We start from the raw sequence: 22243 nt of genomic DNA, 5'->3' as shown, positions 1-22243 counted from the left end.
TATCAAATCACAGATCACTTCTCAAAGTGAGCCCCAAAACAAAGCTACACATAGCCTTCTCCTGGCTCAGAGAATGTAACAACCTTATTGACTCACTGGCCAGTCAAGAAGTATCTACTGAAAAACAAGCCTGCCACCCCAGGCTCCAGGTGCACTTTAGCCTAGGGGCAGGGAAGATCTTAAAAATTTACATTCCCATTCCAAAGTCTTTCCAGGATTTTCTGAAATCTGCCTGCTCATCATTTTTTATAGCACAATGGCACCATTACTTTCATATACCACAACTTTTCCAGCCATTCCCCAGTTGATGGGGATCCTTTTAATTTCCAGTTCTTTACCACAACAAAAGAGCTGCTATAAATATATTTTTTTACATGTGGGTCTTTTCCCCTTTTTGATGATCTCTTTGGGCTACAGTCTTAGTACTGGCATTGCTGGATCAAAGTATATACACAGTTTTAATAGCCCTTTGGGTAGAGTTCCAAATTGCTCTCCAGAATGGTTGGATCAGTTCAGAACTCCATTAACAGTGCATCAGTGTTCCAAATTTCACATCTCTTCTCCAATATTTATCATTTTCATTTTCTGTCATATTAGCCAATTTGATAGGTATGCATTGGTACCTCAGAGTTATATCAATGTGCATTTCTCTAATCAATGTTGATTTAGAACATTTTTTTTGTATGTCTCTAGGTATCTTTTATTTCTTCATCTGAAAACTGCCGGTTCATATCCTTTGACCATTTATCAACTGGGGAATTACTTATATTCTTTTAAAAAAATTTTTTTTTAGTTCACACCATTCATTTTCCCAAGATTTTGAGTTACAAAATTTTTCCCCATTTTCCCCCTACCAACCAACCCAAAACAGCTATCCCACTGAATATCCCTTCCTCCAATCTGCTCTCTTCCATATCTTCCCCCATGCCCCCTCCGACTTTCCAGTAGGGCTCTATGCTTCAGTGCCTGTATATATTATTTCCCAGTTACAGGTATGATAATAATATATATATTTTAAACATTTGACTTTAAACTTTTGAATTCCAGATTTTTTTCCCCTACCTCCCTTATCACCCACCCTCACTGGGGAGATAAGCAATTCATTATAGATTGTGCATGTGTAGCTATGCAAAACATTTCCATAGTGGATATATTGTGAAAGACTGACTATATTTTCCTCCATCTTATCCCACCCCCCTTATTCTTTTCCCTACTTTTATCCTGTCCCTTTTCAAAAGTGGATGCTTCCAACTTCCCTCCCCCCCAACCTGCCCTCCCTTCCATCATTCCCCCTCCCCTTTACTCTCCTGTAAGGTGAGATACCCTATTTAGTATATATGTCATTCCCTTCCTAAGCCAAATTCATTGGGAATAAGGTTGACTCATTCCCTTTTGCCTTCCTGTTCTTCCCCTCCATTGTAACAGTTCTCCCTTGCCTCTTGTATATGAGATAATTCACCGCATTCTATCTCTCCCCATCTCCTCTCATTATATTCCTCTCTCAAATATAAATTTCACCTTTTAAGTATCATTCCTTCCTGTTCAGCTGGTCCTGTGCCCTCTGTCTATACACACACACACACACACACACACACACACACACACACACACACATATATATATATATACATACTCACATATGTATTCATACGCTCATATACCCTCCTATATAGCCATATATATGTATGTATATACACACACAATTTATATTTACTTCAACTATTCTCATACTGAGAAAAGTTTCATAAGTTACAATTATCATTTTTTTCATGTAGGAATGTAAGTAGTTCAACTTTGATAAGTTCCTTATGATTTCTTTTCCATTTACCTTCTCATGCTTCTCTTACTTCTTGTATCTGAATGTCAAATTTTCTATTCAGCTCTGGTTTTTTCATCAAGAATGCTTGAAAGTCCTCTATTCCATTGAATGACAATATTTTCCCCTGAAACATGATACTCATTTTTGCTGGGTGGGTGTTCCTTGGATTTAATCCCAGCTCCTTTGACTTCCATAATATCATATTCCAAGCCCTTTGATCCGTCAGTGTAGAAGCTGCCAGATCCTGTGTTATCCTGATTGTGTTTCCAAAGTGTCCAAATTGTTTCTTCCTGGCTGCTTGTAATATTTTCTCCTTGATCTGGCAACTCCTGAACTTGGGTATAATATTCCTAGGAGTTTTCTTTTTGGCATCTCTTTCAGGAAGTGATTGGTGGATTCGTTCAACCTCTCTTTTACCCTTTGGTTCTAGAACATCAGGGTAATTTTCCTTGAGAATTTCTTGAAGGATGGATGATTTCTAGGTTCTTTTTTGATCATGACTTTCAGGTAGGCCAGTAATTTTGAAATTATCTCTCCTGGATCTATTTTCCAGGTCAGTGTTTTTTTCAATGAGATATTTAACATTGCTTTCTATGTTTTCATTTTTTTGGATTTAAGAGTATCTTGATTTTTCATGAAGTTACTAGCTTCCATTTGCTCCAACATAATTCTGAAGGAATTATTCTCTTCAGTGAGCTTTTGAGATTCTTTTTCCATTTGGAAAATTCAGATTTTTAAGGCATTCTTCTCCTCATTGGCTTTTTGAGCCTCTTTTGCCATTTGAGTTAGTCTATTTTTAAGGTGTTATTTTCTTTGGTCAGGATGTTGACCCTCATTTTATAATTTTCTTGCATAATTCTCATTTCTCTTCCCAATTTTTCCTTCACTTCTCTTATTTCATTTTCAAAATCCTTCTTAAGTTCCTCTATGGCCTGTAGGCAGCCCATTTTTTTCTTAGGAGCTTCTGGTGCAGGACTTCTGACTTCATTGTCTTCTGTTCCATGCTTTGATCCTCTTTGTCCCCCAAAAAAGGAATCCAAAGACGGACCTCTGTGCTTACCTAGCTTCCCTCGTTTGCTCACATTGCCACTCAATTACTTGACTTTTGAGCTTTTTGCCACAGTAGAACTCTGCTACCAGAGGGGGGAGCTTTGTTCCAAATTGCTGGGTTTTTTTCAGCTGTTGGAGCTGTTAGTTAGTTGGCTGTCCTCTCAGACGCCTCCATAAGCTCTGGCACACTGGTCACGCACCCCAGGACCTCCACCCTAGACCGTGATCTAGATCCAAGCAAGGTAAAGCAAGAGCAATTACCCCTCAGCCTGTTCACTTGGTCCCCTTAAAATCTGCAGGCCAGGAACTCTGAAGCATCTGCGTTGCAGTGGGTGCATGTCCTCCATGTATCAGCTGCATTAATTTTCTCTTCATTGGTGGTGAATTCACCCTTTTCATTTTTGATATTGGTAATTTGGTTTTCTTCTTTATTTTTAAAAATCAAATTAGCCAAAGGCTTTTCTATTTTATTGGTTTTCTTATAAAACTTGTTCTTAGTTTTATTTATTAGTTTGGTAGTTTTTTTAACTTCAATTTTATTAATATTTCCTTTGATTTTTTTTAGAATTTCTAACTTGGCCTTTAATTGGGAATTTTTAATTTGTTCTTTTTCTAGCTTTTATAAAAGTGCATGCCCAGTTCATTGATCTCCTCTTTTCTATTTCATTCTTGTAAGCATTTAGACATATAAAAATTCCCCTAGCAATGCTTTGGCTGTATCCCATAAAATTTGGTATGTTGTCTCATTATTGTCATTCTCTTTGATGACGTTATTGATTGTTTCTATGATTTGTTGTTTGACCCACTCATTGTTTACGATGAGATTTTTTAGTTTCCAACTAATTTTTAATGTATCTTTCCATCACCTTTTATTACATATATTATTGCATCATGATCTGAAAAGTATATATTTAATATTTATGCCTTTCTGCTCTTGATTATGAAGTTTTTATACCTTAAAACATGGTCAATTTCTTGTAGGTGCCATGTTCCACTAAGAAAAAGGTATATTCCTTTCTCTCCCCATTTAGTTTTCTCCAGAGGTGTATCATTTCTACCTTCTCTAAAATTCTATTCACAGAAATTTCTGAAGCAGACAACACCTTGAAAAACAGAACAGGCCAAATGGTAAAGGAGACACAAAAATCCACCGAAGAAATTTCTAAAAAGAAGAGCTGCTCAAATGGAGAAAAAGATATAAAAAATTCCAAAAATCCATGGAAAAAAAAAGAACTGAAGAAGTAGAATAGGCCAAATAAAAAGGAAGTACAAAAGCTCACTGAAGAAAAGAATTTCTTAAAAATTAGAATTGGTCAAGTGGAAGCTAATGACTCTATGAGACATCAAGAAACCGTAAAACATAATAAAAAATAAAAAAAAATAGAAGAAAATGTGAAATACCTTATTGGAAGCACAAGTGACCTGGAAATAGGTTGAGGAGAGATGATTTAATAATTATTAGACTACCTGAGAGTCATGAAAAAATAGAACCTAGACATCATATTTCAAAAAATTATTAAACTGTTCTGAAATTCTAGAACCTGAGGGTAAAATAGACACCACTGGGCTAGAACATCTCAGGTATTTTCCAGCTCTAAATCTATGATACTGGTTGCGCTTTGGATGGTCAGAAAGTTGGAGATAGTGTAAGAACTCCATGTTTCTTTCTCCTTTGCCTTTCAGATCTTAAGTTAGATATATACTACTGAGTAAGAAGTAAGCATGCTAGGCAGATACTTGTGGTAGCAAAAAAATCATTTCAACAGTGCATTATTAATTAAGTTCCACAAAAATTTTTAAAGTACCTATTAGATGCCAGATTGAAATATAGCCCCCTGCTGTAAGAGATATTTAAGGGAGGGGATAAAATATTTAAACAAATGAAAGTCTAAAGTAGGGGGAAGAGAAGCATAAATTGAAGGTTTTAAGAAAGTTAGGTAATAAGAAAATAGAACACCTTTTTAAAATTTTTTTTTGTTTTTTGGAGGACAATTGGTATTAAGTGACTTGCCCAAGGCCACAAGGCTAGTTTTAGTGTTAAATGTCTGAGGTCAAATTTGAACCTGACTATAGAGCCGGTGCTTTATTTACTGTGCCACCTAGTCACCCCTAAAACATCTTTTGAACTGAACCTTGCAGGAAGTTAAAGATTTTAAGATGCAGAGTGGAGAAGACAATGCATTTCAGGTATAAGCAACATCCTAAAAGAAGGTACTGAGGTTGGAGGAAGAATGATGATTTTGGGTAGTAATCAGCAAGTATTCCAGCTGATTGGAACATAGAATGCAGGAAGGGAACATAGGACCATTGACTTGGAGTAGAAAGGTACTTTACATGTTGTCAAGTAAAGTCTCCTCATTTTACATATGAGGAAAGTAAAGCCCAGAGAAGTTAAATTGCTTAACCAAATAATAATGTGAAATATCTGGAAATGTCATGAAGGGCTTTACATGCCCAGTTGGGGAATTTGTGTTTTATTGTACCAGCAATGAGGAATCTCTGAAATTTTTGAATGTTGGGGACACTATGGTTATGTTTTTGCTATAGAAGGGTTTTTTTTGGGGGGGTGAGGATTATGTGAGTGGAGAAAAGGAGACAGATGTAGATGGATAAATGTAGAGGTAAAATCTATAAGACTTGCCAGCTGATTGCATTTGGGCAGGGAAGGAAAGAAGAGGTAAGGATTAAGCTCAACTTGCAAACCTGGATGATTTAGAAGTTTGGTGCTTCCTTCATAGAGAAGTTTGGAGAAGAGGGAAATTTTGGTGGGGGAATGATAGTGTATTTTGAGACGTGTTCAGTTTGTTATGCTTAGAGGACATCCATGGAAAGCCATCTAATGGGCAACTGGAGATGCAAACAAAAGATTAGAGATAGATATTTAGACATGTAAAATGTCAAATATTGAACCTTGGGAACCAATGAGATTACCAAGAAAATATTGGATAGACCTAAACAACTGTTACATGCAGGTTCTGTAATTGTTATTGTTGATTCTACCTATCTACGTAGTAGTTATCTGAGTATTTGGGTATTACTGGTCATTGCCATTTTTGTGGTATTCTTTTCTCCATTTGGTTCAGCATTTGTTTTGTAAAATATAATGGAATTTCTTTATTTTTGTAATAAGGACTGACACATGCATTATGGTGGCAGAAGCTAAATTATTACTGATATGAAATTATTACCTGTGTGAAACAGTGTGAATAGAGAACCAGCTTCAAAGACAGAAAAAGCTGGGTTCAAGTCCTGCCTTTGAAATATTATGCTGTGTGATTATGGCCTAATTTTCAGCGCTCCAAGACAGAGGTGTGAAACTCTTGGCAGGCCTCAAGGGACCCCCTCCCCAGTGCACAGGGACCAGATTAAAAAGTAATTGGGAAATATTTACAAAATAAATAAGTTTATAGTATAACAGAGATAATGTCAATTTATGACTTTCTAAGGAAATATGGAGCCTTCAGGATCCCTTTATATTTGAATTTGACTCCACTTCTCTAAGTAATTCTCTAAGACTCGGTGTTCAGAGTTAGCACCAAACTTCATTGGTAGAAGGATTTCATCATCTGGAATTTACTATACCGAAGAAAAGATGACTTCAGTCCCTATCCTTATCCCTATCCTCTTAGAAGTCATGAAGCTTAAGAATGTTCAACAAATTTTGGCACGAGATGGGTCTATCATTCAGAGAGACACATCAACAGATTTTGGAGCACTCAAACTCAACTTAATTTGGCATAATGAATCTTTCAGGTGTTGGCATGGGACACCTCTACTCAGAATCAGTTGTCTTCCTTTTTTTTTTTTTAAAGCAATTGGGGCTAAGTAACTTGCTTAAGGTTACATGGCCAGTTATTTCTGGGTGTGGTGCTGAGTATCTGAGTCCAGATTTGATCCAGGTCATCCCTACACTGGAGCCGGTCCTCTTACTCGCTGAGCCACCTGGCCGCCCCTAAGCAATTGGGGTGTAATAATTTGCTCAAGGTTACACGGCCAGGTGTTTCTGGGTGGGTGCTAAGTGTCTGAGCCCGGGATTCGATCTCCAGGTCTTCTCAGCACTGGAGCTGGTGTTCTTACTCTCTGCACTACCTGGCCGTCCCAGAGGTGTCTTCCTTCTAAATGAGCATGATTGGAGGTAAATCTCCAATGGCCTCCTAAATCCCTACTCATACCTTTTCAAAATCCTTCCTGGCAACAGGCAGTCCTCCATATCTTCTACAATAGCAAAACATGAGATCATACAAACTTGATTAATATCTTTTGAAGAATCACTCAGGACTTTTGTTAGCATCAAGCATGACATGACCTTCACTGATAAACCTGGACCTGTTAAGTATGTATGTGAACTAAAGTCCTTATGGAATTTCTCACAGGTCTATTGCAACTTCTGCCAAATCCTCTTGCTTTGGGGGTGATTGGATGTCCTTTTTCAAAAGAAGGCCTTAGTTTTTAAGATTACATACATCTTTGAGATATGTTGGAAACACATCCCATTGAATTCATTGGGAAAGCTGTTGGAGAATAAATGAGAGTAGACTATTTGAGAGGTTTCGTTGAACTTAGTGAATGTCCTCAATTTCAGTTTCTTTATTTTTATTTTCCTTCACCATCCTCTGGATGAAATTTCACTTATTCATATACATAGTTTCCCACTCCAGTGTATTTAAAGTTTCAGGATTTAATAACAAAAATGACACCCAGGAGCTGGTGATTCCCCTAACTGGTGCTCCTCATCAGCTTTTAGTACAGCATGTTGTTCAACAATGAATACATTATCTCATGAACCCCATGCAGGACGGTCATGTTTGGCAACAGAGGTCTCATCATCCCCTTTCTACTTTTCTTAGGCTGAAGTGAAAGGTACTATGTAGGAAATGATGCAAAGATATTCCTTCTGTAATGTTGGTGCCCATTTCAATTTCAAAGACATGATGATGTCATGCTTGTGGTAGATAGCCTAGCTGTAGTTTTTCATTTCCTTTCAAATGTGGCCAAGTCTACCTGCCTATTACTTTAGAAAATATTAGGACTCTTGGATCATTCCTATTACATCATCTTTGATTTGAATTCCAATGTTTCTCATACTTTTAACTGTACTAATTATGGTCCTTTAGCAAAGAATTTGCATTTCGATGTACTGTCATACTCATTCTGAAGGACAGTTTCCAAACCAATCTCTGGAATGGTATCTTTTCTTTCTATAAAATAACTGCTGCTCTATTTCTTTTTTTTTAGAGTGGGGAATTTTTATTTTATTTTTATTTTTTTCCAAATGCTTTATTAACTTCTGATTTACCTCATTCATTTCCACCAGATTTTGAGTTACAAATTTTCTATCTGTTTTCCCCCTGTCCACCGCCCCAAAATAGCAGTCCCACAGGATATCCCCTCCTCCAATCTGCTCTCTCCTATATTTTCTCCCATACCCTTTTCGACTTTTCCAGTGGATCTCTATGCCCCAGCGTCTGTATATCTTATTTCCCAATTACATGCAAAATAGTATTAATAATAGTATATATATTTGAATATTTGATTTTAAAACTTTGAATTCCAGATTCATTCCCTTCCTCCCTTGTCACCCACCCTTACTGGGAAGATAAGAAGTTCTGTATAGGATGTACATGTGTGGCTAATGGAAAACAATAACATAGTAGATATATTGTAAAAGACTGACTCTATTTCCCTCCCTCCTATCCCACCTCCCACTTGTTATATTCTCTACTTTGATCCAGTCCCTTTTCAAAAGTGAGTGCTTCCAACTTCCCCCCCCCCCCCAGCCTGCTCTCCCTTCTATCATCCCCCCTCTCATCCCCTTCCCCCCTATTCTCCTGGAGGGTGAGATACCTTATTTAATGTGTATTTCATTCCCTCCCCAAGCCAAATTCAATGGGAATAAGGTTGACCCATTCTCTTTTGCCTTCCTATTCTTCTCCTCCATTGTAACCATTTTCTCTTGCCTCTTCTGTATGAGATAGTTTATCCCATTCTGTCTCTCCCCATCTCCTCTCATTATATTCCTCTCTCACCTCTTAATTTCACCTTTTAAGTATCATCCCTTCCTGTTAAAATGGTTCTGTGCCCTCTATGTATACCTGTAAGTATATATACACACATTCACATATGTATTCATATACCCATATACCCTCATATATAGACACACACACATATATATGTATATATATTTATATTCCCTTCAGCTACTGAGAAAAGTTTCATAAGTTACAATTATTATTTTTCCATGTAGGAATGTTAATCGTCCAACTTTGATAAGTTACTTATGATTTCTTTTCCCTGTGTACCTTCTCATGCTTCTCTAGCTTCTTGTATCGAATGTCAAATTTTCTGTTTAACTCTGGTTTTTTCAGCAAGAATGCTTGAAAGTCCTCTATTCCATTGAATGACCATATTTTCCCCTGAAACATGATACTCAGTTTTGCTGGGTAGGTGACTCTTGGTTTTAATCCTAGCTCCTTTGCCCTCTGGAATATCATATTCCAAGCCCTTTGATCCCTCAATGTAGAAGCTGCCAGATCCTGTGTTATCCTGATTGTGTTTCCAAAATGTTCCTTCCTGGCTGCTTGTAATATTCTCTCCTTAATCTCGGAATTCTGGAACCTGGCTAAAATATTCCTAGGAGTTCTCTTTTTGGGATCTTTTTCAGGAGGTGATCAGTGGATTCTTTCAACCTCTCTTTTGCCCTCTGATTCTAGAACATCAGGGCAGTTTTCTTTGAGAAGTTCCTGGAGGATGATTTGTAGGTTCTTACTCTGATCATGGCTTTTAGGTTGTCCAATAATTTTTAAATTATCTTTCCTGGATCTCTTTCCAGGTCAGTGGTTTTTCCCATGAGATATTTCACATTGCCTTCTATTTTTTCATTTGTTTGGATCTGTTTAATAGTATCTTGAGTTCTCATAAAGTCACTAGCTTCCATTTGCTCCAATCTAATTCTGAAGGAATGATTCTCCTCAGTGAGCTTTTGAGATTCTTTTTCCATCTGGCAAATTTGGCTTTTTAAGGCATTCTTCTCCTCATTGCCTTTTTGAGCCTCCTTTGCCATTTGAGTCAGTCTGTTTTTTAAAGTGTTATTTTCCTCAGTCAGGCTGTTGACTCTCATTTCATAATTTTCTTGTATTGTTCTCATTTCTCTTCCCAATTTTTCCTCCACTTCTCTTATCTGCTTCTTAAGGTGCTCTATCGCCTGTAACCAGCTCGTATTTTCCTTTGAAGCTTTTGTTGCAGGAGTTCTGACTTCACTGTCTTCCTCCTGTTCCATACTTTGATCCTTTTTATCCCCAAAATAGGAGTGTAATGTTGGAATCTTCTGTCTGCTTTGTTTCCTTTGCCTGGTCATGTTGCCCCTCAGTCACTTGACCCCTGGGCTTTTTGCCACTATAGGACTCTGCCACGAGACAGGGTAGCTTTCGTCCCAAACGCTGGGGTTTTCTCAGCTGCCAGAGGTATTAGATGGGTGCCCTTTCTGAAGCCTCCTCATGCTCTGGCAAGCTGGACATACACCCCAGGACCTCCACCCTAGACTGCAATCCAGATCCAAGCAGGTTAAAGCAAGAGAGATTACCCCTCAGACTGGTGCTTTGTCCCCCTACACTCTGCAGGCCAGGAGCTGAAGTCACCACATGGCACTGGCTGGCTGTGCCAGCATCATAGTGGCTTCTCACCCCAGGGGCAAAAGCCATGCACTCCCACTTATTGGTCCCAAAGTCCAGACTGCACTGACCTCTCACTTTGTCCTTCGCATCTATGTGTTGATAATTCTGGAAACAGCCACAGCTGTTGCTGATCTGGAGTCCCTCCAGCCTGCGGCTGGTCAGGCCCGCCCTGGGGTAAAGCCTCCACGTGGCACTGGGCTCGGCTCCCAGAGTGCTGTGCTGGCGATTCCGGCCAGCCTGCTGGGCTATCCTCAGCAGGAGTTTAGCTTCTCTGTGTCATTTTGTGGGTTCTGCAACTCCAAAGTTTGTTTAGAGTCCCCTTTCTACATGGATTGGGGAAGGTGGAAGTTGGAGCTGCAAGGATGTCCTGCTTCTACTCCTCAATCTTGGCTCTGCCCCCTGCTGTATTTTTTAAAGTGAAAATTTGCTATAATAACTGAGGTCCCTCTGATCCACTGATTGTCTGCTTTTTAAATATAAGAACCGAGTTTCAAAAAATACTGCAACTTTCATTTGGTTTTCCCTCATGCTTACTTTAGATACTGCACTTCCTGAAGTCTATAATCACCTGAGAGAGTAGGAAGCTTTCCAGACTGACAAGCATATCCAGCAACAGCCAGAATGTCAATAAAATTGAATAAACTGGAATTGTTATCGGTATTCCCTACAACTTCTTCATGACAGGACCATGCTGGAGTCTATTGAACCAGGTAGACCTCTTCTCTTTCACTCAAATGGTGAGTTCCATGATCTACTAGTAAAGAATTGAGCATTGCGGGGTGGCCAGGTAGCACAGCAAGTAAGAGCACCAGCTCCAGTGTCAGGATGACCTGGGGATCGAATCCGGGCTCAAACACTTAGCACCCACCCAGAAACACCTGGCCATGTAACCTTGAGCAAGTTACTTAACCCCAATTGCTTAAAAAAATAGAATTCAGTGTTGCCTTGTGTCCATTATGTGTTTAGAAGTTCTTGTTAAAATAGGCTCACCTTGTTTTCTGAGTATACTCCTGAAACCATTGCTCACTGCTATGAAGTGTGGATAGCCAAGAATATGTATATGTGCACATATACACATAAATTTATATGCATATGCATATAAAGTTATATGCATATTAAGTATAGGTTTATATATAGTATATATTTGAGTGTATATCCATAGTGCATGTACATATATATATATATATACATATACATATACATACTTCTCTGTCTCTCTGTCTCTCTTTCTTGTAAGATCTGAGGATCCTTTTTCCAGCTTGCATTCTGTTGGACAATCCTGGTGCATTTTCAAGGCTTTATCTTCTTTTCAGAATTTTAAGTGTTCTCCTGATGGGTTGAGGGGCCTTTGTCTAATTATATTAGCCCAAGTCCCCATTCTGATGTGTTATTCTTAGTGCTAGTGATTAGTACCCTAGTTTCATTTAACCAATTAATATTGATTAACTTTTGCAAAAGGACATTTACTGCAAATATATAGCAAGAATAGAAGTTAAGAAGATTTCCATCCTCCTCTCCCTTCCAACTGAGGTTGAGGATCATACATATTCTCTGACTTATTACCTGAGTCCTTGAGAAGGGTGAACCAACGCTTAAAGCATTTGATATAAAGCATTTGCCACCCCTTCCCCCATCTCCTGCTAACTTCATTTCCAAATATGATATGACCAATGGATAGTAATTGCTGACCTCTGTTAAGCAGGTGGCTCTTCAGCCCTTGCTTCACCTTTATTTGGTCTGTAAATTGTAGCATGTAGTTCAACTCCCAGAATTCTGATGCTTTCTATTTCTGACCTTTTGAACTCACAAGATCATAGATACCCCTAATATTCCTTAATCTGGAATCAGGAAGAATAGACACAACAAAGACAGAAGCAACAGCAGGACTATGAACAGACCACTTTTTATTTACCAATGACTTATTATAGTCCTTACCTCATTTTTTTAACACAATCAATCAGGGGAGGCCAATGAATGCCTTTTGAATACATTCCAATTCTATAACTCGATGCATTTCTAAAGTTTCCCTCGTGGTTTCACTTAGACTTTTGCACAGTTCAACAACCAATCATAAGTCCTTTTTTTTCACCATATGGCTCTCAGACTGGGAACCAGTCACATAATGTTTATGCTGCATATCCTTATGAGGATTGCATTAACTGTACAATGCAATGTAAATTCTCATAAGGGTTGGACTTGGCCAGTTATAATTATACACTCGTAACACATGGACGTACATCTATGTATGTTTATCTTTCTCTCTAAATATATCTATATCTATTTGATTTTTCTCAATATAAAAATGCATGTATATAACCCAGGGTAGCTTTGATTTACAGAAGTTACAAAATTACAGAGTAACTTTGTGAATTTTCTGGAATTAGGATAAAGGATCCAATCCACAACATACTTCTTATGATATTGAAATAAGCATCACAATTCATATCTCATAAAGCACAGCCTAGAGCAGGGGTGGGGAACCTATGGTTTCAAGTTCACACGTGGCCTTCTATGTACTCAAGTTGTAATGGCAAACAAAGTAATACTTTGCTCCTTGTTTCAGCTATTCAAGTGCCTTTGAGCTTTGCTCAAATTGTGTCAAGTCTTTGTTGGAAACTATACATTTGTGTTGCCCTTAATAGGCCCAAGGGAGTTTGGACGTCTTTCCTGCCCTTAGTAGGCCTAACGTCATTGCATGGATCCTGTGGTGGGAGGAGCTTGCTGAAAGAACAGAACAGGAAGGGCAGAATAGGAAGGAGCAAAGCAGATAAAAGCTGGATCACGAGTTGGGACCAAGGAGAACTGAGAAGGAGAAAGTTTGTGATGTTGGCACTCTGAGTTGAAGTTACTTTGTTAGAACAAAGCATTCTGTTTATTGAAAGAGGACCTTACTGCTGATACAGAAGTCCTGAAAGAGGGCTTTCTTGCTGTTTAAAGAAGTCCTTAAGGAGGACTTTACTGCTGTTTGCAGAAGTCCTGGAACTTTACTGTTGATTTGTGTTTGATTTCTCAGACAGAAGTTTTGTCTGTTGGTTTGTGTTACTTTGTCAGACAGAAAGTGAATTGAGATGATAGTGCTGGTCATGTGCATAAATATTGTTGTATATGTATTAAACTTTGTCTTCCTAGAAACAGAAACTGTGAAGTTCTTGAAGTGGAATAGTCCCCATGGACCGAGATATAGAACTGGAACAGAGAGCTGCCTACGTGTGAATACAGGCAAAAGCTGAAAACAACCAGCCTGTGGAAAATGAGCCATGGGGTTTGGAAGTCAGCCTCCAGTTAAGATGAAAGAAGACTTTACTTAGATACTCAGTAGTGACTGATGATATTATAACTTACTGTGACCTGGGGTGGATGGTGGTGTACTTTCTGCTGCTCCTTAAGGATGATTGGCTTCAGGATGATTGGAAGCCAGCCTGGAGTCTGGATGAAAGAAGACTTGATTTGGGTATTTTATATTGCTTGAGAAGATTGTGATTTACTGAATATGTTTAATTTATGACTATGTGGCTATCTTAGTAATAAGCTGTTATTTTATGTTCCTGTGAATGTTATGCTTTAGTTTCTTGAATGTTTTTCTTTAGTTTATTGCTGAATAAATAGAAAGTTTACTATACTATGTGATTAGATCCTTAAAGTTATTCACAGCAGTAGTGGAGAGCTGCTTATGATTGGCTTTATGCAAGTGCAGCTCTTTGACTGAATCAAAACTTCTCAGAACAAATCCCCTTAATAAAAGGGTTTGTTCTGTAAAACTTGGACTCAGTCAAAAGGCTGCACCCAAGGAACTAGAAGGCTACATATGGCCTTGTAGTGCTAATGCAATATTTACAGCACCCACCATCACAATAAAGACCGTCACTATAAGTATTGCATGATGTTTGATTACAAAATATACCAAACTCTCCAGATAGAGGATAGAACTGAAGAATTTATTTAGACACCAGAAAACCCAATCCCAAAACCAGTAAGCTGATTCCATTATAGTACCAAAGATATTAAGAAGCCATAATAATGCTGAGAGCCACAGCATCCTTCAGCCTTTCCACAAACCAATACAAGATCAATGTCTACTTACAAGTCTCTCTACCTCGTTGCCTGAGTGTCCTCTCTCCCACACTGTCTGGCTTACTCTGACTACCAGCTTCCTGTGGGCTCTGCTTCTCTTCAGCAAACTCCTCCCACCACAGGCTCCTTGTGACTATATTTAGCATATTCGGGATAGAGTTTATCTTCACAGCAGGGAAGCTTCCTGTGGGCTCTGCTGCACTCTTCAGCAAATTACCTCCAGCATAGGCTCCATGTGATTACATTCAGCATATTAGGGGGAAGAGTTTACTTTCAAATCAAGGGAGGACTTCAAACTCTCCCCCGCCCCCCTCGGTCTATTAAGGGGCATGGAAGATCTTCAAATTCCCATTTTCATTTCAGGCCTCAAAACTACTAGAGGTATACATAAATATTTTCAGGGGAGGAATGGTTTACTGAGAATACCTTCATTAATAAGGTTGTGTGTAGGGGATCATTTTTCAATATATAAACACAATATTATTTTGTAATTTTATGAAAAGCATTGAAATGATAGAAATTTGCTTTACATAAAACAATTAATATTTTTTCTTTGCCACAACAGATGTTTTGCAATAATTACTTCTTCCAATGACTTACAAAATATACTCTCTGAAAGCACACACACCTACACACATGCACAATTGTTAATTAGGTTTATTAACCAAAAGCAGTACATATCCTTTACCACTGTCAGTATGAGACTTAAAAACTAAGCAAAACTTGTAATTGACTAGGTTTTTGATGTTTCTCCACATTGATTTTATTTGAATTTTTGTGATTGGTGGGAATACTGTATTTTTTGTAAAGGCAACTTTTAAGAAATACGTGAGAAGACATGTTAGAAGGCAGTGTGATAGAGTGGAAAGAGCAATGGATTTGAAGTATGAACTTGAAGTCGTGGGACCTGAGTTTGAATTATGGTCCTACCTGTTTTTGTGCAAGTCATTTGATCTATACGCGCCTCAGTTTATGTATCTATAAAATGAGGCGGATGGACCTCAGTTTCCTTCCCACTCTAGATTTATAGTTCTATGATATCTATTCACTTACATGAACTACAACTATTAATGGACAAGGAGATTGATGATGGCAAATTATTCTGTAAAATAGAAATATAAATTTATTATGATTTAGTCATTTTAATAATTATTCAAAGGAATAGGATAATTTCCATTTTTGTCTATAGAAATGAAGAGACATAAAAAAGGAGTTTTTCAAATATTCACTTGTCTTCTATTTATTAGTGAACACAACAGTTAATAATTTTAAAATGATATCTGTGGTTGAGAAATCTCTCCTTTTTTGAATTTCAAAAAACTACTTATAAATAAAAAATGAACTTATAAGTATTAATAATGTGAGGAAAACTAAGGGACTCCATAGGTATGTAATAGGATGACCAAATTTCTTACATATATTAGTTATTCTTGGGTGTTCACCTCTGGAGAATGTTAAGAGTCTAGCTGGAACTCAAAGGATATCTTTTACAAAGACTTTCATTCTCATGTCCTAGCACTTTCTTCAGGGCAGCCTTCATCTCCTTATTCCTAAGACTATAGATGAGAGGGTTCAAGAATGGGGTCACCATGGTATAAAACAGGGTCACAATCTTCTGAGTCTCTGCTTCATTCCCAGATCTTGGCCTCATGTAGATCACCATTGCAGATCCATAGAAGAGGGACACTACAACAATATGGGAACCACAGGTAGAGAAGGCCTTTCTTTTCCCTCTTCCTGAAGGAATCCTCAGCACAGCTTTCAGGACTAGAGTATAGGTCCCTATGATAAAGATGAAGGGGACAACCAGAATCATGGAACTCAACAAGGAACAGGTGAATTCTATCTTAGGTGCTGGTGTACAGGTGAGTACTAGAATTGGGGATGGGTCACATACAATGTGGTCAATGATCTTGGGGCCACAAAAAGACAACTGGGAGATGATAATAGCAGGGACAGGGTACCAGAGGAAGCCAATTACCCAGCAATTGACAACCAATCTATTTCGGAGGTGTTTTGTCATGATGATGTGGTAGTGTAGAGGCCGGCAGATGGCAAGATACCGATCAAATGCCATGATGGCCAGAAAAAGACATTCTGCTGCACCGAAAGAGGAGAAGAAATAAAACTGGAGAAGGCATCCAGATAAGGAGATGACCTTGGTCTCTGAGAAGAAATAGGCCAACATATTGGGGACAGTAGTAGTGACATAGCAGATCTCCAGCAAGGAGAAGTTGGCCAGTAGTATATACATGGGAGTATGTATTCGCTTATCCCAGCACACAGCACAAATGATGGATCCATTCCCCAAGAGGGTCAAAATGTAAATTGTCAAGAGTAGCATGAAGAGAAGTTTCTGAGTCTCTCCAGTGTAGGTGAATCCTAGGAGTATGAAACCTGTAATACTTTTGGAACTGTTGTAGGTGTTGGATAAAGTCACTTGCCTGTAAACTACACACAACAAAAAAGTTATTACTTGACAGTGGACTGGTTATTGGGGAACGTCTTTGAAAATTTGAACACAGAATACCCTGATTATTCCTTTTTGTATTACTATATGGGACTACATACCATTTTCTGCTTTTCTCAATCTATTATCCTTTTCTTTGGAAATACCTTATTTTTAAGTGAATTCTCTTTGGCACCCAAATTATTTTTTTCCAAGATGACTGTTATTACTTAGAAACAGTCTTCTCTTTGAAATGTACCTTATATTCAAGCACCCAAGTTGTTGCCTATAGATCTTTATTTAATAGAAACATCCTTATATTGTGAATCAATGAAGAAGACCTAATCACCATTTTTTTCTATTGATTATTTTTAGTGTCTAGATAACTTACAAATATTTGATTGACTTAGTCAAGTTAGTTAATTCTATGGACAAATCATTTCAATTGTCTAATTGAATTGAAAAACTATTTCAGTTAAAATAATATTGTTAGCATGGGGTAAAGGGTAGTACACAGAGCCAAAGAGCCAGATTAATACCCAACTGATTACATTGGAATCCTGAGACAGGGATGAGGTGTTGGGCTCTGGCTCAGGGATTAAATAACACTACCAAGACTCTTGTAATCTAATTATAGAGACTCTGATTATATAGTTCTTCTCTAGCAATAGAAATAATCATTTCCTGTCTTTATTTTCCATTATCTGCTCTTCCAACTCTCTGGGTTAGGTGGCAGCTGTTGTTTAGGAGCTTCTCAGAGACTTTTGGCTCACTGCAGCACATGTTAAATTAATAAATAAAAACAAAAAATAAAGATTGTGCAATGTGAGTGCAAATGAATAAATGGGTGGGTATTTGTGTGTACCTGTGTATATGCGTTTGTGCATGTATATGTGCATGTATGTGGACATAATCCTAAATTAAGTCATAGCACATGCAGGTACTTCTTGGAAGGATGGTAATATAACCAAGGTAGCACAGAGAAATCTAGACCCTTCATTGGCCAATTCAACTGCCCGGCTGAGATGTCCTTCTTCTGTACCTCTGGTCTCTCTAAAAAAGCAGGAGAAACTCCTGATACTTTAATAGAAACATTTTAAAATAATGGAGGCTTGTAAAATTAGTAGAGAAGGCATATTCTGTAAAAAAAAAGTTTAACAAAGCCTTTTATGTCTCGGGGTAAATAGATGGGGACAACATTACAATTAGATATATTTGGAAGTGGCTTGCTGCCTAGATTCGAAGAGGAGTCTTTAATAATTCCATGTAAATTTGTAAGTAGAGATTTGTGCTCGACTATGTTGCATAACATTTTTATCAATGACTTGGGTCAAGGGTACAGAAGGCAAATGCATCAGATTTATAGATTAAGCAAAGGTGGAAGGGATAGCAAATTTCTGGATAATAGATTCAGAATCCCAAAAGACATTGACAGCCTAGATAATGTGGTAGAATCAGATGAAATTGAAAATCAACAAATTGCACTCCAGTTCGGAATTCAATTTCATATGTATAAAATGGAGAGAGACTTCACTATATCAATACCTCATTGGACCTGTGGTGAGGTGACCCTTCCTTCTATCACTATGGATCATATAAAACTGTGCATGAGCAATTAGTTTTCTCTGCTCAATATTATCTTTTAAACCAAGACCTTAGATACTAAATAATGTTACCTTCTCCCTTAGATTTTGATAGTGGAGTGTGTAAGTTTGAAAAGATTTGAAGAACTTAATGACTGAATTTCTAATGAGAGAATTTCAGTATCATGATAAGCAGTTGGGAAGACATGGAAGGTTTGCATGGTTTTCTTTAAGGTTCACTTTCTAAATAGCTAGCTTCTCTGCTTAGTTGTAATTCTGGACATAGATGGCTTAGCAAAATTTTGGCATTCTCTTTTGAGAGAATGCCTTATGCATTCTGAACTCATCATGATTTTATTTCCCCCAATACTTTAGGGAAGGTGAATAGTTGGAGAAATTTCTTCTCTACATCCCAATATGTTCATATATATATATATATATATATATATATATATATATATATATATATAGCGCTGCACATATTTTTAAGGTGATTTCTCAGTTTATGTCTCATTTGAATGATCAAAAACGAGGGCTAGAATACACTGATACATCTTTAGAAACCAGGTTTGCTCAGGTAAAGAGAAAAAGCATGTTGCCCACATATCTGTAATCCTGCTAGAAGATGATCTGGGACTGAATAGGCTGGTTTCCTGAAGCTGTGCTCGTCTGTTTTAGTAAGTCTTTCACTTGTAAAATTATAATCTCAGTCACACATCTGTAATGATGTTGCAATACTATTGAATGAGCATTATATTAAATGTCAGAAGACTTGAACCCTAATCCTCCTGACTATATGATAACAATGACAACAATTACTAACATTCATATAGCTCCTATATAGCATTGCAGACATTGTGCTAAATACGCCACAAATGCCATCTCATTTGATACTCACAACAACTCTGGGAAACAGATGCTATTCTAATTCCTATTTTAAAAATAAGAGACTTGAGGCAAACAGAGGACAAATGACGTACCCAGGATTGCACAACTAGTAAGTGTTTGAGTCTGGATTTGAAATCAGGACTTCCTACTCCAGGTTCAGCATTTTATTTTCAGTGCTACTTAGCAGTCTATATACAGAAATATACACAATACACACACACACACATATAGTACACACCTATATGTACACATACACATGTGTATACACACATGCATAACAATATATATGTAATTGCATATTTATTTTTTAAATACTCTGCAAGTATGTCAACCTTCCTGGGATTTGATGAACCTTTTCAAACAGTGGGACCTTGTTTTAATAGCAGTTTTCATTTATGAAATGTTTTGGGTTAATACTTTCTCCACAATAGTCCAATGAAGTATGTATACAAATATTATTGCAGATTAAGAAACTCAGAAAGTTTAAGTGATGATTTTATGATTACACAAGTAAGGATATTTTGGAGCTTGGACTTGAGACCAAGTTTCTTTCAGTTTTAAACCCAGTACCTTTCTAAATTTTAAAAAACAATATGACTTTAAAGAACATCACTACACAAACATTTTAGTAGTAAGATGATCAAGATTTTATAAAACCTGAATTTTTGTGTAATTTTAAAAAAGTGTATAAAATTTAACAAGACAGTAACAAAATTGTTTACTATTTCGTCTCCACTTTTTATTTTCTTTTGTATTTTATTGTTTTTTGTTTGTATTTTTGGAGGGGGGGAGACAGGAAATTGGGGTTAAGTGACTTGCCCAAGGTCACATGGCTAATACTTGTTAAGTGTTTGAGGCTGGATTTGAATTCAGGTCCTCCTGATTCCAGGGCCAGTGCTCTATTCACTGTACCACCTCACTGCCTCCTTCTGTATTTTCTAATGCCTTACTAATGCTCTTTTATTTTGAACATTTCTATTACTAGTCATTAATTTTTCTCTCCTCTTGTAACAAAAATGCACAGTCTGACAAACCAGTGCTCTTTCTTGTATCTCCTATTGCCTTGGGGTAAATGATTGATAAAGTTATTTTAGCTCTGATTTTATGTTGATGTCTATTCTGTGTCCTTTGAATGGGGAGAGAGGTGAGTATTGCTGCATAAGTCACTTAGTTTCTTTAAACCCAGTAAAGACATTCAACTCCAGATAGCATGCTATTGTTATGGCTATGAATTTTGTCACTGAGACATGAAGTTATAGAATTCAGGCCAGTTTCATTTCTCATAGTAATAACAACAACAATAAGCACTTATTAGAACTTTAAGGTTTTCAAAACATTTTGCATCTAGTTCAAATTCAGCTTCAAACACTAGATGCATGCCCCTAGGTAAGTCACTTAACCTCTGTTTGTTTTAGCTTCTTCATCTTTAAAATGGGGATAAGAATAGGATAACAGTATTCTTTTGAAGATCAAATGAGATAATATATGTAAAACATTTAGCACAATTCTTGGCACATGGTAGGCACTATATAAATGCTTCTTTCCTCCCCATTCCCATTCTTATTTCATGCTTAAAAAAACCTGTAAGGCAGGTGCTATTATAATCCTCATCTTACAAATAAGGAAACGGAGACTGAGAAAGGTAAAGCCAGTAAACACATTTATTAAGTGCTTATGTGCCAGGCATTGTCCTAATTTCAGTACTTGTCCACAGTTAATGTCTGAGGCAGGATTTGAACACAGTTCTTTCTGATTCCAAGTCCAGCACTCTATTCAATATGCCACCTAATTCCCTAATAAGACTTAGTACTACAGAATGGGTCTCAGCTGCTGCCCAGAAAATATGAAAAGAGTGGGAGATATGGCTCATCTTTATCATCCCAGGTCCAAATATCCTTCCTTTGTGCAATGCTGTTTAATGAAGTCCAAAGCATTTTGGACCAAGGCAAAAGATTGCTTCTGAGAATCCATTGTTACTCACCTGTGCTCATTCTGCTGCTGTTCCTCCTGGCTTTGCAGACAGCTGGTGTCCAAGGTTTTTTCCAAATGTAACCTGTGGTGACCAGGAATAACAGGCAGCTTCTTTTAGTTTTCAGTAGGTGTTGAGGCAGTTTGTGTGATGCAGGTTACATGATCTTGGAGATAAGTCTGTATAAGTAAGCTACTTTGAAAGAGCTTGTTTTATTTTATGAAACCAATGAAAATTGGTTGAGTTTTGACCTGAAATCTATTTGTTTCATACAACAATTTTAACTTTGAATTTCTGCTTTGTTAGTTTGATATCAGACAAAAATAGTCTAACCTAGACAGCCATGCCAGGGCAGAGAAGGATTTTGCCTGATATTTATCCTTTCTTCAAAATTTGTCCCCCAATCCACCAGAAAGTGAATGTTTTGAAATTGGTAATTCAGTTGGAATTGTCTAAGAAGTAAGTTCAGGGAACCGATGCAAAACCTGAATTCTTGATTTATTTGGTCTGCTTAATTGGTATAGAAGGAAAACTTCAGCAAGATGACAATGGCATTATTCACCCATGTCACATACTTTGTGTCCAAAGCTCACAAATGATAGGCCAGTGTTCTCAGTTGTGACAAATGGCAATCATCGCCGAAAGGGATAAATTTTATGTCTGTCTGGGTATCTGTCTCTCATCCACCTATCTATCTATCTATCTATCTATCTATCTATCTATCTATCTATCTATCTATCTATC

The 22243-nt window shown here is 37.5% G+C and overlaps 1 protein-coding gene across 1 annotated transcript; it reads right to left on the bottom strand.

Annotated features, from left to right (window-relative positions):
- Positions 1–16072: 16072 nt before the first annotated feature.
- Positions 16073–21521, bottom strand: LOC138168750 (olfactory receptor 11G2-like). The gene is made up of 2 exons (XM_069097610.1): positions 21512–21521; positions 16073–17061 (listed from the first exon to the last, which is right to left on the bottom strand). The coding sequence occupies exons 1-2, from the start codon at positions 21519–21521 to the stop codon at positions 16073–16075; spliced, it is 999 nt and encodes a 332-aa protein (XP_068953711.1).
- Positions 21522–22243: the final 722 nt, after the last annotated feature.

Source organism: Petaurus breviceps, unplaced genomic scaffold, assembly GCF_028583685.1.
Source record: "Petaurus breviceps papuanus isolate PSGF00001 unplaced genomic scaffold, PetGlider_PUasm1.0 37, whole genome shotgun sequence".
Classification (NCBI taxonomy): Eukaryota; Metazoa; Chordata; class Mammalia; order Diprotodontia; family Petauridae; genus Petaurus; species Petaurus breviceps.
This window is presented reverse-complemented; position numbering and strand designations above follow the sequence as displayed.